The sequence below is a fragment of the Festucalex cinctus genome, chromosome 3 (assembly GCF_051991245.1).
Source record: "Festucalex cinctus isolate MCC-2025b chromosome 3, RoL_Fcin_1.0, whole genome shotgun sequence".
NCBI classification, from domain to species: Eukaryota; Metazoa; Chordata; class Actinopteri; order Syngnathiformes; family Syngnathidae; genus Festucalex; species Festucalex cinctus.
Genome location: NC_135413.1, coordinates 21,054,748 through 21,069,853, shown reverse-complemented (window position 1 = coordinate 21,069,853; position 15,106 = coordinate 21,054,748). Strand labels below are relative to the sequence as shown.

The 15,106-nt window shown below is 39.3% G+C and overlaps 1 protein-coding gene across 6 annotated transcripts in view; it reads left to right on the top strand.

Annotated features, from left to right (window-relative positions):
* The window catches only part of LOC144016004 (UPF0606 protein KIAA1549), a 30,874-nt gene that overhangs the window by 13,246 nt on the left and 2,522 nt on the right, over positions 1 to 15,106 (top strand). For 3 of the 6 annotated variants that reach the window (XM_077516577.1, XM_077516578.1, XM_077516576.1), the window contains exons 10-22: positions 3,208 to 3,385; positions 4,254 to 4,438; positions 5,240 to 5,410; positions 5,589 to 5,819; positions 7,065 to 7,288; positions 8,280 to 8,392; positions 9,660 to 9,674; positions 9,987 to 10,189; positions 10,280 to 10,503; positions 10,590 to 10,734; positions 11,708 to 12,031; positions 12,487 to 12,539; positions 13,014 to 13,162. In XM_077516577.1, coding sequence (XP_077372703.1) covers positions 3,208 to 3,385; positions 4,254 to 4,438; positions 5,240 to 5,410; positions 5,589 to 5,819; positions 7,065 to 7,288; positions 8,280 to 8,392; positions 9,660 to 9,674; positions 9,987 to 10,189; positions 10,280 to 10,503; positions 10,590 to 10,734; positions 11,708 to 12,031; positions 12,487 to 12,539; positions 13,014 to 13,162 — 2,215 coding nt within the window. Of the gene's footprint in view, positions 1 to 3,207; positions 3,386 to 4,253; positions 4,439 to 5,239; positions 5,411 to 5,588; positions 5,820 to 7,064; positions 7,289 to 8,279; positions 8,393 to 9,659; positions 9,675 to 9,986; positions 10,190 to 10,279; positions 10,504 to 10,589; positions 10,735 to 11,707; positions 12,032 to 12,486; positions 12,540 to 13,013; positions 13,164 to 15,106 lie in introns of all 6 variants that reach the window. The other 3 variants (XM_077516579.1, XM_077516580.1, XM_077516581.1) reach the window with 3 other exon arrangements.

Sequence of the window (15,106 nt, the reverse complement as noted above, 5' to 3'; positions counted from 1 at the left end):
GTATTGATATTAGGGACTACTCAAGAGTTGAGTACTCATACTGGTATCTGTCTGAGAAAAAAAGTGGTATCGAACATCCCTAGCAAATACTTTCTGTGACTATCTTTAGATATTTATGGTATTCCTGAGATGTCTAGCTTTTCATAAAAAATGAACTCTTAATAGATGGAAGACTGACCATTGAAAAATGTTTCTTCCTTGTGCGATTTGCTAAGTGCCGCTGCCTGATGCACGTCCGAACTACCTCGCTACCAAGTGAGAACTGAGGGCTCCTTATTTGAGCTTTTCAGTGTTGGTGTAACCACTGAAAGCCTTGCTGCTTTACTAATCAGGCTCTAGCTTTTGTGGGGTTGCCCTGCACCTGCTCATCAACCTTACATGGAGCTAGATGGGGCCACGTCACCATGGCAACAACATCCCATTCAGCCCCCATTCAAAGACCCCAAATGCACAAAGTGCTGTTCCTTTTCTTCCCTGTAGTCCTCCTTGTTGCTTCCTGTGAGCTGCAAAGCTGCAAAAATCAAATCAATTATTCATTGTTTCTCTCTCTATGCTTGCATTTTGCATTTGGCATGATGAAGAGATTGTCTCTGTTTTTGAGAGGGTCGACATCCAGAGAGCCAGAGTGTGTTTGGTAAAAGATTTAGTCATCAGAAGAAAGGGAAATGCAGTACAGAATGCTTTTCAACTGGAAGGTTGCCAGATGATAACAATCTTCCTGGCTGAAGCACAACCTAATATAACTGTGCCAGACCTTTCTGTCTTGTTGTGTCATAAAGCACTTTAGGAGTAGTGGTAAGCATACTCTGCTTATCTCCTATGATGTCATCTCTAATTTTAGGGTCTAGAATTTGAGAGTTTTTACAGTCATGTATACATTTTTTTTTTTTCCTTGATAAGGCACTTATGTGTTTATTTTTTCTACCTTCTTCAAAGAATACTGGCACTGAGGACTTGTTTGGATTTCTCTATTTTAGACATTTTTAAGCATCTTTTCCAATCGAGTTACTTTATTTTACTTAAGTGAAATGATATTTTTTTACTTCGGACTAGAAGAAACACAAATATGAGCGGTCACCTGGTGGGGTTGTGGTCTTCTTTTTTTTTTTTTTTTTTTTTTAACTAAGAGGTCAATTGAGGGTACTGCGATTAAAAAAAAAAAAAATCACACACCTTTCACACTTCTATCCACTCAGTATCACAACTGTATAAGGATCTAGATTGATGCCTGGATATGCAAGAATCTGCACAGTTGTCTTCTCGCATTCAGAGGGAGATTGTGTGTATACACAAACACACAAAAACGTATGAAATAATTATTGCTGTAATTAAGATAATGTAAGCAGTTTGACTTTTCTAGATGAAATTCTTTTTTTTCTCAGATATTAAGTGACAGCTATAAGTTACAATCACTGACTATTCTTATCAAAATACTACATTTTAGTTTGTCACATGAGTTTTCATTCAAACAAGGTAGCACTCCCTATTTATTGGGAAATTATTTCATTATTTAAATTGTGATTAGCACGTCATACTAGTTTTTCAGAGTATCATCCTTCTTATTTTCTTTCGTCTTGTACTGTCTATTGGTTCGCAATATGATGGCATGATAATTGCTAAATACATGCATGATAAATACCCGGACAGATTGGGCCCCGAACAGTAATAACACCCATTTAATGTTCCGCTGTCTTTTTCAAACATCTGGACATGTTTATACATGTGTTATCATGATATCAGAGTCACATGTTCTCGTTTCCTGTTCTCAAAATATAGTCATGCTAAAATTTCCCAGCCAGTCAACCTTTTATGGTAATATGATTTTTGTGTAGGCGCAAGGCTTGTTGCGCCTATTTGGCTGACCACTCTGCGTCATGCCGGGCATTCTGGCATAGCAAGTGTGTCCTTTATGATACGCCCGACGGAATGACAATCTGATGACAGAAAGTCGACAAAAAGTTACGCCTGTATAGATAGTGGCACAGCTGATCTAACATGATTTTGGTGAATTCAGTTGGAGAGCACAAGCAGACAGATTGCCAGCCTTGTTAACATGTGCGTGGAGGTCTTCGTATTTCATTCAGAAATATGACAAAAGCAGATATCACAGTGTCACAGTGCAACAAATAAAAAATCCAGTTTGATCAAATGATGATGATGATATGATGTTAAATTTTTAACATATGTTTACATAGCATTCACTTAATCTCATTCAAAAATATCGGAGTGTAGCCCACACCGGCCAGCAGGTTGATCTCAACACACGAAAAGGTTAACTTATTTTAACCTTGAGGATTGGACTCTGGCCAACCGCAGAAATAATGATGTTTCTTTTTCTCTTTAGTTCCATTTTAAATCCTTCTCTGTTGCTACTAACCTCATCCTAGCTAGCGCTAAAGTAGCTTGTCTCTCTGGCTAGCGTCAAACTTTGAAATCTCCCTTTCCTTTCTTGCTAGTACGTCGGTCGGCGGCCGTCAGTGAGATGTTAGCTGACCTAATATTCCTGATAGTACCGTGTTAGCTGCAGCCAGAGGATGTAGGTAACCAGATTGAGGCGCTAGCTTGGCTAAACAATATATCCCATAAACGCTTGCAGGCGTCAGCTCGAATGTAGCGCATATGTGGCTTTCAATTATGTTCACTCCCCCACGTAGATACGTCTGCTATATAGGGAGATGTGCCATCCAAAGTCCAAACATTCCTCTCTGATTACAATATGCTATGTGTTCTGACTCAAATGGGAAAATTCCGATACGGTGTTTGTTTTTAATGGTTTGTTCACAACCTTAATGGAAGCTATTTAATTGAGCAAATTATTATTATCATTATTATTATTAACATTATTATAAATATTACCATTGTTGTAGTTTTAAAATCATCCCACCAGCCAGCACACAAACTATCGAGTGTAGTACTAGTGATAGATACATGAGGGAATAAGAGGAGATGCTTTGATTGACAGTGAATGGAGTTGGCCGTGTTTATGCCCACCCCACAACAGTGCAAACCACCCATTTCTTTAAATTGCACGTCTGCGAAATTACCAACATCCGGTCTAACATGCCTCCGTGCATATTTATGCCGCGCATTGCACCGGTCACAAAAAGAGAGATATATTTTTCAGCCTTACGATTGAATGGTCATCTACCCAGGATGCACCTCACATTGATCACAAAGTTAACTCCTGTTTGTTATGTCAATTCATAGGTTGTGAGCATGAACCGGCCTGTCGGTGTGGACCATCCCTTGGAAGTTGTGTATTTTGTGGAGCGCCCCGATGGCCAGAGGGTCCCTGCTGTTGAAATGGCCAATATTCTCAACAGCTTGGATGTCCAAAAGGCCGCCATTATCTTGGGATATCGTGTTGAGGGTCTTTTAGCACAACGTGAGTATCTTTAATATGGCAGTTCACTGATATGGTGGTTCTTAAGTTAGTTGGTTGTTTAACTGTATACAATTGTGGAATGTCAAGGAACAAACACGTGGTCCAAATGTTTGGTACCTTGTCACACTTCAACGTCACAACTGTTTTTATATTGTCTTTTTGTCTATGTGCGAGTAAACGGAAAAACAAAACCGAAAAGAAACCCCTCCCCATGTTAATTGCAATAAAAACTGTTGAGACTGGAATCTGTCAAATGCATTAAGAAGACTCAAAGCTTCTGGGTGACCACTGTACCTAATGTGATCTGGGGCTTCTTCTTCTTCTTCTTCTTCTTCTTCTTCTTCTTCTTCTTCTTCTTCTTCTTTTTTTTTTTTTTTTTTTGTGTGTTTTTTTTGCTGCATCCAGCATATAGTTTCTGAATCTGGGCAGGGCGCACGCAATAAACTCTCGATGCTGGAGTGCAACATGATGCCTGGTATCAAAAAGTTTGGTTTTAGCCGCAGGTCACAAGTCCTCCAGCATGTTAAAGACCCAAAACACACAGCTAAAAGTACAAATAAGGACACAAACTTCTAACTCCATGTGATCCTTCATGTTAGTTAATTATCCTTCTTGGCATGCAATGTACCAAAAGTCTGAATCTGAATAAGGGACAACAGACTAATGAGAGTCCCTCAAGGGAGCTCCATCTTCACGCTGACTGTTTTTGCTTAATTAACTTCCCCAAGCGATTAAAACAAAAGTTAATTTCAAGTAATGAAAGTCTGTTTTGTTAAAGTAACAGCTAAGAGACAAGAACTCTCCAACGTTAAACTGCATTTCCACCTTGTGTGCCATAACGTTTCACTTCCTGTTTGTTACACTTCAGCTGTAGAGAAGGTGCCATCGTCACCTTCTGACACTGAGAACCCCAACATGTGGATTATCATCGGAGTGGTGATTCCTCTCCTGCTGGTCATCATCATCATTGCCATCCTCTACTGGAAATTGTGTCGGATAGACAAGTTAGAGTTCCAGCCAGATGCCATGACATCCATCCAGCAGAGACAGAAGGTAGATATTACACAGCTGTTTTGGAATCAGGGTTGATTTCCTTATTTATTCATATTGCAGGTTGCTGCAGAATCCCCATCTTAAAATGTTTTCTCATATAATTCGTCAAATAAATAGATCATATACTGTACATTATATACAGCAAGGATTTGATGAACGGACATGAGATGAATTGGATGCGTAATATTGCGATGGACCCATTTAGTCCAGTTTTTTTCCTCTGCTCTGTGTTTATTCTTTTCTATGTAAACTACATTATTTGACTGTATTATTATAGTCGTGTCAGTGGCATTTTCATGGTTCACTAGCCTGAATTCATGCAAGCTGCATGTGTTCAGTTCCCATTCAGTGATGGTGTAAATGTGAATGTGATTGGTTGTGTGTTTCTCTATATGTGCACGTGATCAACTCCACAGTTTGGATAGACGCCATCTTCCTGCAAGGCAGAACAGGGAAAGCTGTATAGATAATTACTGTATGACAAAGCTATTTTCTTCTTCCAAGAAAAACATAGCATAATGTATTTCAGATCCTAAAACAGCACCAGACAACAATATTGTTTCCCAGTCGCTCATTCCTCAGGCAAGTCCCGACTCCGGACATTATTAAAGGGAACTTATATGTATTTTGGGCTTCCTGTCTTACCAGGCAGTGTTTGATGTGTCTTTGTCCAGCATTGTCCCTCTTCCACCAGTAAATGCTATGTTTTGAAGCTTGTGAACCCACATTCATGTCATTTGGCCTAATGTACTAAGGAAACAAATTTAACTTCATAACTCCTAATTGCCCTTCTGCTCACAGTCTGCTACCTCACAGACCCCCGTTCACCAGGCACTACCTCAACATGACAGGCGTATTGAGTTTAGTAAAGAAGAAGAAGAAGGAGAAGGAGAGTGGGGATATGAGGAGGAAGAAGAGGAGTATGAAGATGAAGAGAATGGGGAGGAGGAAATCAATGTTAAAAACAGAAAGGTATCGAATAGTAAGGTGCAGAGTAGTGTTTGGTAGTGTGTTGAGTGCGTGTGTGTTTGCTGTCCCAAGTGCTGTTGTACATTAAAATGTTAGGACAAGTAATGCTTGTTTACTATTAAAAAGACACCATAGCTACACATGGAAAGAATCTATCCTGTCAACCGTTGCTTCTGCTCAGGGAACACTCACTCTAAAGAGCAAAGACAGTACAAGCAGTGAGGAGGAGGAAGAAGACGATGAAGAAGGAGATGATGAGGAAGAAGAAGAACCTAAGAAGTCGGAAACTAAACCATTCAAGGCAGAAGAAAAAAATGGGCAGAAAAACAAGGCAACACAAAAGAGAACAGAAGAGATGAAGAAAGAAGAGAGAACGACTGTGTTCCCAAAAGGGAGGCGTGTCAAGGACGAGGTACAGGCTGCAGTAGCCAGACAGATAGATGTGCTTGTGGCTTCACTGGACATTAGGACTAAACCTTGCCCTTTGTCAACTGTGTATCATGTCAGTGGTAGATGTCTTTTTAAATTCGTTGGGGTGTAAAATATTGACCAAATAACTGAAATAAGCATTAGACACGTCACCATTGTTGGTGCTATGGACGTGAAAGGTTTGCTAGGTGTTGGGAACAACCCAAGTAATCCAAGAAAGTAAAACATATGCTCATAGAAATGGAACAAGGAAAAGGTATTGAACACATGTAGAATCGGAGGTGCAAAAAAGCATAGAAAAGTTAAAGCAGTGGTTCTCAACCATGGTCCTTGAGTACCCTGTCTTACATGTCTCCCACAGCCAACACAGGTGTTTCAAACCATCAGCTAATCAGCAAGCTCTGCTGACCCTCAGCTGTGTTGGCTGAGGGAGATGTGGAAAACAGGCTGGATAGGGGTACTTGATGACTGGGGTTGAGAACCATTGCGTAAGACAACACAACAAATCTATCAGTAATCAAACTACAAAGGTCTCCTACAAAGTATCAGTGATGACACATCTCATACACACCTTAATTTAGGAATTTACTGTATTTGCTTTAATTTCTTTGTGGATTACTTGTGTTATACCCAACATCTGGTGACAGTTTCATGTCAATATCACCTTTGAAAATATACAGTAATTAATGAGGAAAAATGGTGCTGTGTTAAATACTAATTTCAGCCGCTGCATTGTTGATGTAGATTTATAGATTTGAGTTTGTGTTTGTTGCTAAGATTAGTAAATTATGTAGGGCAGATTGCCGGTTTGTTAGCCTCCTCAATCCTATCATTCGGCTTCAGTGGGGGTTAGAAAAAAGTGGGTCTACTCTGTATTTCGTATGTGTGCATTTGGGATCGCTCTTTCAAATGCTGCCATTGTTTCTATGATGCGGCACACTTGCACAGATGTATTTGTACACATCATAGCAAACATCACACATTTCACGATCAATAGGTGCAGTCATACTTTTCAGACAATGATTGGTAGCATGCCACATTTCATTGACCTCACTTCCACAAAGTGTCACACATGTATCTTCAATGTCATGTAAACCTCATATGCAACAACGTGATTTGATCATATAATTTAGGCAGACATGCCAACTTCAAGCCAGAACCTTGCGGTTGAGTCAACATTCACCTTTTGGTAGCACTCTCTTTTATGTCGTAAATGTCTCTGTTTTAGTTGCAGGCCCCCAGTGTGAAAGGCTTTGACTTTGCGAAGCTGCATCTCGGCCAGCAGAATAAAGATGATGTCATGGTGGTCCAGGAATCTATCCCAGCGGGGCCTCTGCCCATCTCAGATAAGGAAGGCCCCAGTCCTTCCCAGAATGGGGATGTTCCCACCCCCAAATCCAAAAACTCTGCCTCCTCCACCAGAGCGTCTCGCAGCTTTCGACGACGTGAGAGGTCAGTGCTCCTGGCAGTGCAAGGGGGGAGGATGCATATAAATGCATATAAACCACCTACATTCTCTAATAACAATATTGATGTGCTTACTTGTTAATGCATGCACACATTGAGTTCCTCCATATATTGACTCGCTTCACAAGCATATTACGTTCCCCTTCATCTGACAATTAGCACAGATTTTAAACATAGAAGGCGAAAACATCCCTAATGAAAATTAAATTAATTTAATTTTAATAAACTAGCCACCAGAGAACTGCACAAATAGAAATCAACCTGACTTTTTTAACAGATGTGTTTCCTTTAAATATTGTGAACATGCCGATGACGATATATTGTGGCAGTTTTGAGATCAATATATCACGATATTGCCCTTATCGTTACATCCCTATTTTAAATCCACGCTAATGGTCAGATGAAGGGGAACATAATATGCTTGTGAACCGAATCAATATGTGTAGGAACTCAATGTGTGCTTGCATTAGCAACTAAGTGCTTCAATATTAAGTGTTATTAGAGTTTGTAGGTTGTTTATATGCATTGCTGTTATGTATAAAAGCATAATGTGTTTTTTGTGTGTGTTTTTTTGTTTTTTGTTTTTTAGTATGAACTTTTTATTTATTTATTTATTTATTTATTACAATATTGTGACTTTTATTGTATAGTGAGCATCATATCGTGATAATATCATATTGTGATGTTTGGATATAATTACATCCCTAATTATTATAAGTTTTTTTTTCAATATCATTCCTTATTGTCAATGACAACATTCACTCATTCAACACTTGCATTCATATATTAGAATCAAACGTTTAGTATTACATTCACGTGCAATTTCTGGAGAAATTGCACGTCTAATATATATTAGAAACCCCCCCATGCTTTGACCTCTAAAGAAAAGTGCTGTTTTTTATTATGGCCAGTATTCCAGCACGGAAGCCCATCCTCAGGCTTCAATTATTCATTTAAGTGTGTGTTTTGTGCTTAGGATCTCACCGTCAGACGGCGATTCCATGGTGAGTGACCGCTCCAGTGGGCGCGAGTCGACTGAGGAGAACCCAGGGAGAGCCCAGGCCACACCCAGTGACAGCAAGCAGACACGTAAGGTCCCCATCAATGTTTTAAATGGCAAGCGGCCCTAGCAACAGTCAAGCTATTTCCCGATACACGGGCAAAAGAGGGGGTGGGGAAGACAAACACTGAAAAGAATGGAGAGAGTTTAGAATTTAGGTGGGAATGTAAACTCTCTGAACACTCTGAAAACATCATATTCAACAAAAACTGAATTTTAACAAATTTTTAAAATCGGTTGGGATCAGAGTACGTAGTTACGAGTTCTGTTGTTGGAAGAACATGGCAGAAAAGTGTATTACTTTTTGGACAACATCTTATTAAATTTCAGAGTAGGGTGTACCTTTTTACACTTACAGGATTATAAAGAGAACCAGAACACAACATGAAAGGCAAATATTTAGTGTCTAAAATAAGTCTATAAAAGATAAAGAAGGCAAACAAAAAGCGGAAGTTATTTTGACAACATGCCGACAGATTGAAGGTTACTCTGACACGCACTGGAGCCAGAAGCATTCAGGCGCACTGACTACATGCAGCACACTGCAGCCTGCCTGACATCACCCATACAGCACCGACCTCTTCTTTTATTTTATTTTATTTTATTTTATTTTATTTTATTTTATTTTATTTTATTTTATTTTATTTTATTTTATTTTATTTTATAAATATAACACTGATCCTATTTTCCTGTAACTCAGTATGGTGCTGTACCTTGTGTATGATATACATGTACCACAATATTGAGGCAGTAATTTTGAATTATGAACTGGAAGTTTTCTTCACTCATACCAAATAAACTCATAATGCCCTTAGCAAAAGTTGCTATCATTTATGGACACTATGTCTGTCATGCTACTTCTAGTTTCTCTTAACTTTAACACGTGATCTAGATGAGTGGTTCTCACCTGTTGCCACCTTGGAAACCTTTCTTATCGTCACTAACTCATGCCCGAGTTGTATAGAAGTTAAAAAGAAAAAAGAGATGTTATTCTTCAAAAAACAAAACATATTTTTAAACTAAATCATCTTTTTTTCAGTTTTCAAAGTGCATTTCAGCGGATCTTATTAAGAAACTGGGTGAACATAACTGCATGTATAAAAATTAATATAGTCAAATTAAAAGTCACAACAATTGTCAGTTTACAACGGTGTACCCAAATTTTGCATTGCCCACCATTTGAGGATTAATGGTCTAGATAACCATATCTTAATTAATGCCCTTGTTTCTCAGTTTATCAACTTTAGCAAGGACTGATCTTTTCCAATAAAACTGTCTTTCTTTTTTATTGCGCAGGCAAAAATAGAATTGGTAAGACTTTGTCTTCTTGCCATCTGTGTCAGTGAATCTCTGATTGCTTGGTTGCTTTTGTGTTTGGCTTTTTCACACCATTCGTCACTGTCACCCCAACTGTCAGTCACACAAAATAAATGTTGTAGTCAAATAAAAAGGCTATTGTTTTGTAGTGACCCTAATCCTTTCTTTTCTTTCTTTCCTTCTTTTTTTTTTTTAATTTAGTTATTTATTTGTTTTAATCATCCTTTCTAATAGATCATTTAGACTTAGTAGTATACAACAGTATTCAAGACTTTTAAACTGTTAAAATGATTTCCATCTCGACAGGTCCTCCTCCAACAAATAGTCTCAATGAACCGATGTCATCGGCTTCCATATTTGAACATGTTGATCGGATGTCGCGGGCCACAGATGTAAGCCGACGACTCCCCAACAAAGTGCAGCTCATTGCCATGCAGCCCATGACGGTCCCACCCGTGAACAGCCACACTGGCACTGGCAAATTGCCTGATACCAACAAAATAAACAAAGTAAGCCTTTCTCCGTCCTCATATTCGCATTTGCAGCTTGATAAATCCAACGTTCACTCCGACTTTCTATTCGGTGCATCTTCTCATCAGATCCAAGTAACAATGAGGCAGAAATCAGAGATTGAGCATCATCGAAACAAGATCCGCCTGCGTGCCAAGAGGAAGGGCCACTATGACTTTCCTGTGATGGATGACATAGACCTTGTGGACGCCAAAGACCAGGATCACATCTACCATAAAGCACAGCTGCAGATGGAAAAGATCTTGGATCAAAATGCACAGATTCCCTCTGTCTTGAAGGAAGCCCAAAAAAGGTTCATGTTTTTGTATTTTGTTTTTTTTTAGTTTGGGGGGGGGTTGTTGTTTTACACAATTAGGTAACATTTCATTGTGTTTCTAGTGCTCGAGAGAGGCGCTCTCCCAAACAGAGGATGAAGGAGCAGTCAAATGGAAGAATAACAGATGCAGACAAAGATCACCTCATCACTGAAGACACTGAAGCTGTTTATAGGAAGTTTCCTGGGGTCAATAATGTTGCCTATGTGGTAAGTTTAATACTGGTGGCTTGACCATTAAAACTTCTGTATATGGAAAATCACAACATTTCATTGAGCCTTAAGTCAGTCCTGACTGACTGGCACTACTAGATGGACACTTGACTTTGTAGCACACTATAATGCAATGTCTGTAATGTAATGTTAATGTACCTTATTAGCTTATTCGGGATTTATTACATTTTCAAGTGGGTCGTATTTCTCTCAAAACTGATCAGAGATGGGAAAACCAGGTCAAGATAGTTAAAACCCTGCCAGAGTAGTTTACCTGCCGGTTGAGTATGAGCACCAGTAGCTAAAGCCAAACTGTGGCAGTGTTTTTACTTTCTGGACCTGGATTTCCCTTCTCTGAAACTGATGATGTAAACAAACAAACAAACAAACAAACAATCAAACAAACAAAACACAAAAATATATGTTCATTTTGAGTCCAAAGTTCTACATTTTATGTTTAAAGAATCCAAGACTGTTATTTATATACATTCACAGCCAAATTTAGAGTGTTAACATTTTGGTGTTAAAGCTTTCAGAGTTGATTTAAACCCCCAAAGTGTATTTTTAGCATTGTGATTTAAATGGAGGTCAGTGAGGGATTTCTTTGGCAGAGTTGAGTTATTTAGTGTTAAACTAACTCTGCAGAGAGTTTCTCAAAGTAAGCTCCGCCCACTGCAAAGAATTCTTTGAATGCTAAGTGTTAGTTGTTGTTTTTATTTACGGTAATAATGTGTTGTTAATGTTGTATCATTAAACGTGTTCATGACAAGGTCACTGCTACATCTGATCGTCAATTCCCAATCATGTCATAAGCCAAGTCAAGTCATCTTTTTTTTATATAGCGCTTTCAGCCTTAGCTGTCACAAAGCGCTTTACAGAAACACAACAAAACAAACATAACATGAAACATATAAGGAATTACATTTTCTGTAATGTTAAACATGAAACATTTATCTTCTGTTCATTTCAGTCGGACCCTGACCAAGCCCCAGGATTGACCCACAGAAGCCCCTCCCCCACAGACGAAGTCTTCCTAGGTCCCACTTCCTCACCTCCTGAACACGCCCCTCCCCCACCCCCTTACATGCCTCCACAGCCCTCCATCGAAGAGGCGCGGCAGCAGATGCATTCGCTGCTGGATGACGCCTTTGCCCTCGTGTCGCCCACTTCCCAGGCCAGCTCGGCCGGGGTGACTCTCCCGGGGGTCAACGCCAACGCCTCTGACTGCAGTCCTCCGGGCCGTGGCCCCCGACTTTGGGGCCCGTCCTATCAAGGTCTTGACCCTTACGCTGGTGTAAGTAGCTAAGTATTCACTGTACATTCCCTTTCATTTTTTTCTCGAGTTAACTTCCAGAAGGAAGCCTTTACAGTAGCTTCAAAGTTTAATCTTTCCAAACTAATCCGTTAAGTACAGGCGACCATCTGTTGGCCCCCTATACAACACTGTCAGTTCTCTATACCGCTAAAGCTCTTAATTAATGTTCACAGTTACTGCATATGCTTGATCATGAGCTGCTTTTGTTGGAGTAGGCCCACATAAGGTGCGTATTGTTTAGATGACCACAGGTGATAGTTAATCAGTCAATCTGACGTGCAGGTACTGCCGATTTATACTAATAAGAAGTAGCATTATTTTTAAAATGAGATTTGTAAGAATAAATCTAAAAAATAAATGACTTTGTAAAGCTAATTTAACTCCTGTTGTTATGTCTTTCATCACCGATTCCCCTGCTCTGTGTTCCCCCTCAGAGATTCAGCGACCTGAGTGCGTCTCCTCCTCTGGTTCAAGGCTTAGGCCAAAGGTTAGGAAATGGAATTCATGTGTTTGAGCACAATTGGGTTTTCATTCTCTTTTGTGCACACGCAACTAAATGTTTTGTTATTAATCAGAGCTGAATACTATCCACCTTGTTTCTTCCACCATCCAGTAAGTCAGGACTATGAATAATTTAAGAGGTCATTTTTATTTTATTGGTTTAATGGAATAAGTCTTGGTATCCACCTCTTAGCTATCCCCAAAAACACTAAGGCACTCTAGCATATGAATATAACACATATTCACACACAGTATGCTCTTTTACTGGAAAGTGGACCATAGGGCCACTTGAGATAAATAAGTTAACAAGTCATCATGTTGTACGCTCGACAAAAGTCACACATTTACTAGAACAAAATCACAGCACTATATAGCACCACTTGTGGTTTAGACTAGAGGCTTGATTCCTTTTGAATTGGGGAAAAAAAAAAAAAAGAGTGACATTCTGTGTGTTCTCCAGGCAAGATCGAGGTCTGAGTTACATTCCCCCAGGAGAGACTGCAGGATCCGGAGAGCAACTCCAGCTCGACAACCTGTATTCCAGCAGAGGCCTCTACGCCGATGAGCTGCCTACATCGGCTCGGCCCCGGCCAGTAGGGGGCGCTACAGGTACAGCTGGAAATCCTTCTTGCACAGCCGTTTTATTATATTTACATTTATTTTCGTCAGTAAGCACGTAATGTTTATATGACCCTAAGATATTAAATTGATACCATTGTCACTCTTCTAGAATTGTCTGTGGGCTAAAACATGCTATACATGATACTGATTTTTGACTACTGTTTTTTTTTTAATTATTATTATTAATGTGAGACTACATACATGACAATTAAAAACTTGGCATATTGGTATTCGAGATGTAACCATAAACGGCAATACCAAAGTATTGCGATATAAACATTGTTAAAAAGGACAGGTTGTTTTCCATTTGAGCAGGTCCAGCACCCTCTAGTGGTCAGTTAATTATTGCAGTGCCACCTATGTTTAAGACCCATGCTAATCGACAGAAAGAGAACGCAACCTGTTTAAGTTCCTCCACAAATTGGCTCGCAATGTGTGCGTGCATTAGCAAGTAAGTGCCTCAATATTAATATTATAAATATAAATATTAGTGTAAAGTGTTATTAGTGATTGTAGGTGCAGTATATGTATAGTTATGAACTCAGCTAATTGGCATTGTATAGACAAGAAATTTACATGCAATAGCTAATTTTAATTTTTGTTGTGTTTGTATTTTTTGCTCTACAGGAACCACACACACACACACACCAATTTCATTTTGCTGGAACTCCTGTTGTGTGTCTAAGATTCACTCTTTACAGTAAATGCCTGATAGCATTAGTGTAGGTAGCACTCTCCAATCCCTTTAATAATTTAAGACTGACCCAGTCTTTCAGGTTGACTCGACTTAAGCCACCCCCCCCCCCCCCCCCCCCCCCCAAAAAAAAGTCAGCAATGCCAAGGCTGGTTGTGTTAAGTGTTTTTATATCATGTCTGCCAAGTCATCTATAATTGACACAAAAGGGTGTTTGTACATAAGTTACTGGTAGTTGTCCATTTGTAAGTGTTTACACAATGCAGTTACCAGATAAGCTAACAGTTAGCCTAGCTTCTTCTAATACTATTACACTTTCTTCTTTGTATTATGGCAGTCCTGTGGCACCTCACAGAGGTCAATCTTGCTACTATGATAGGCATCCGATTTGGGGAAAGGTGTGTGTGGTGGGCCTTGTCAGAATACGATATTATCACAATATGAACCTGTAGATATAATAATTAACATGATATTGTGGGGAAGTTGGCGATTTAATAAAAGATCATTACACTTCATATACTTCATTGTCATGTGCTCCTATTGGCAAAGCAGCGCAAAGTATTAAAGTCTATGTCGTTCACAAGGCTCTATTCGGCTGAAGCGGACAAAAAGTATGTTCTTTTTTTTGTTATTTTTTTTTTTATTTTTTTTTTTTAAGAGCTCAGAATTGTTCATTCGGTAGTCTTACCGATTCAACGTCTTGTCATCATTGCTCTTTTTTTTTTTTTTTTTTTTTTTTTTTTTTTTTTTTTGCGTGCGTGCGCGTGCGTGCGTGCGTGCGTGTGCGTGCGTGCAAATACGTATAAATTTATACTCATTCATTCACCTAAAACCTTATAAATATCCCATTACCCTTCGCCTTAACCAGGTACTTCAGAATCTTGCCAGAGTCGTGAGGTTTAAATGGTCAGGAGACCAGAGAAAAGGTCAGAAAAAAAAAGAAATAAAGAGAAAAGAAAGATAAATCAAAGTGAAATCCAGCACCGACCAAACACTTCCTGCCTTCCCCATGATTACAAAATCAAAGTCTTACGCCAACCCCGGAAGCCTCTAAATTCCAGCAAATTTAGCGAGATCTCAAGAGACCAGAGGAAAAACTAAAGAGAGGAAGGAGGGAAGGATCGATAAGGCAGAGTGAGATCCATAGAAGCCAGTGCATCCAATCCATCAAAGTGAAGTCCAGCACCAACAAGACCCCTCCTGCGTGGTTACAAAACCAGAGTCTTATGCCAACCCCA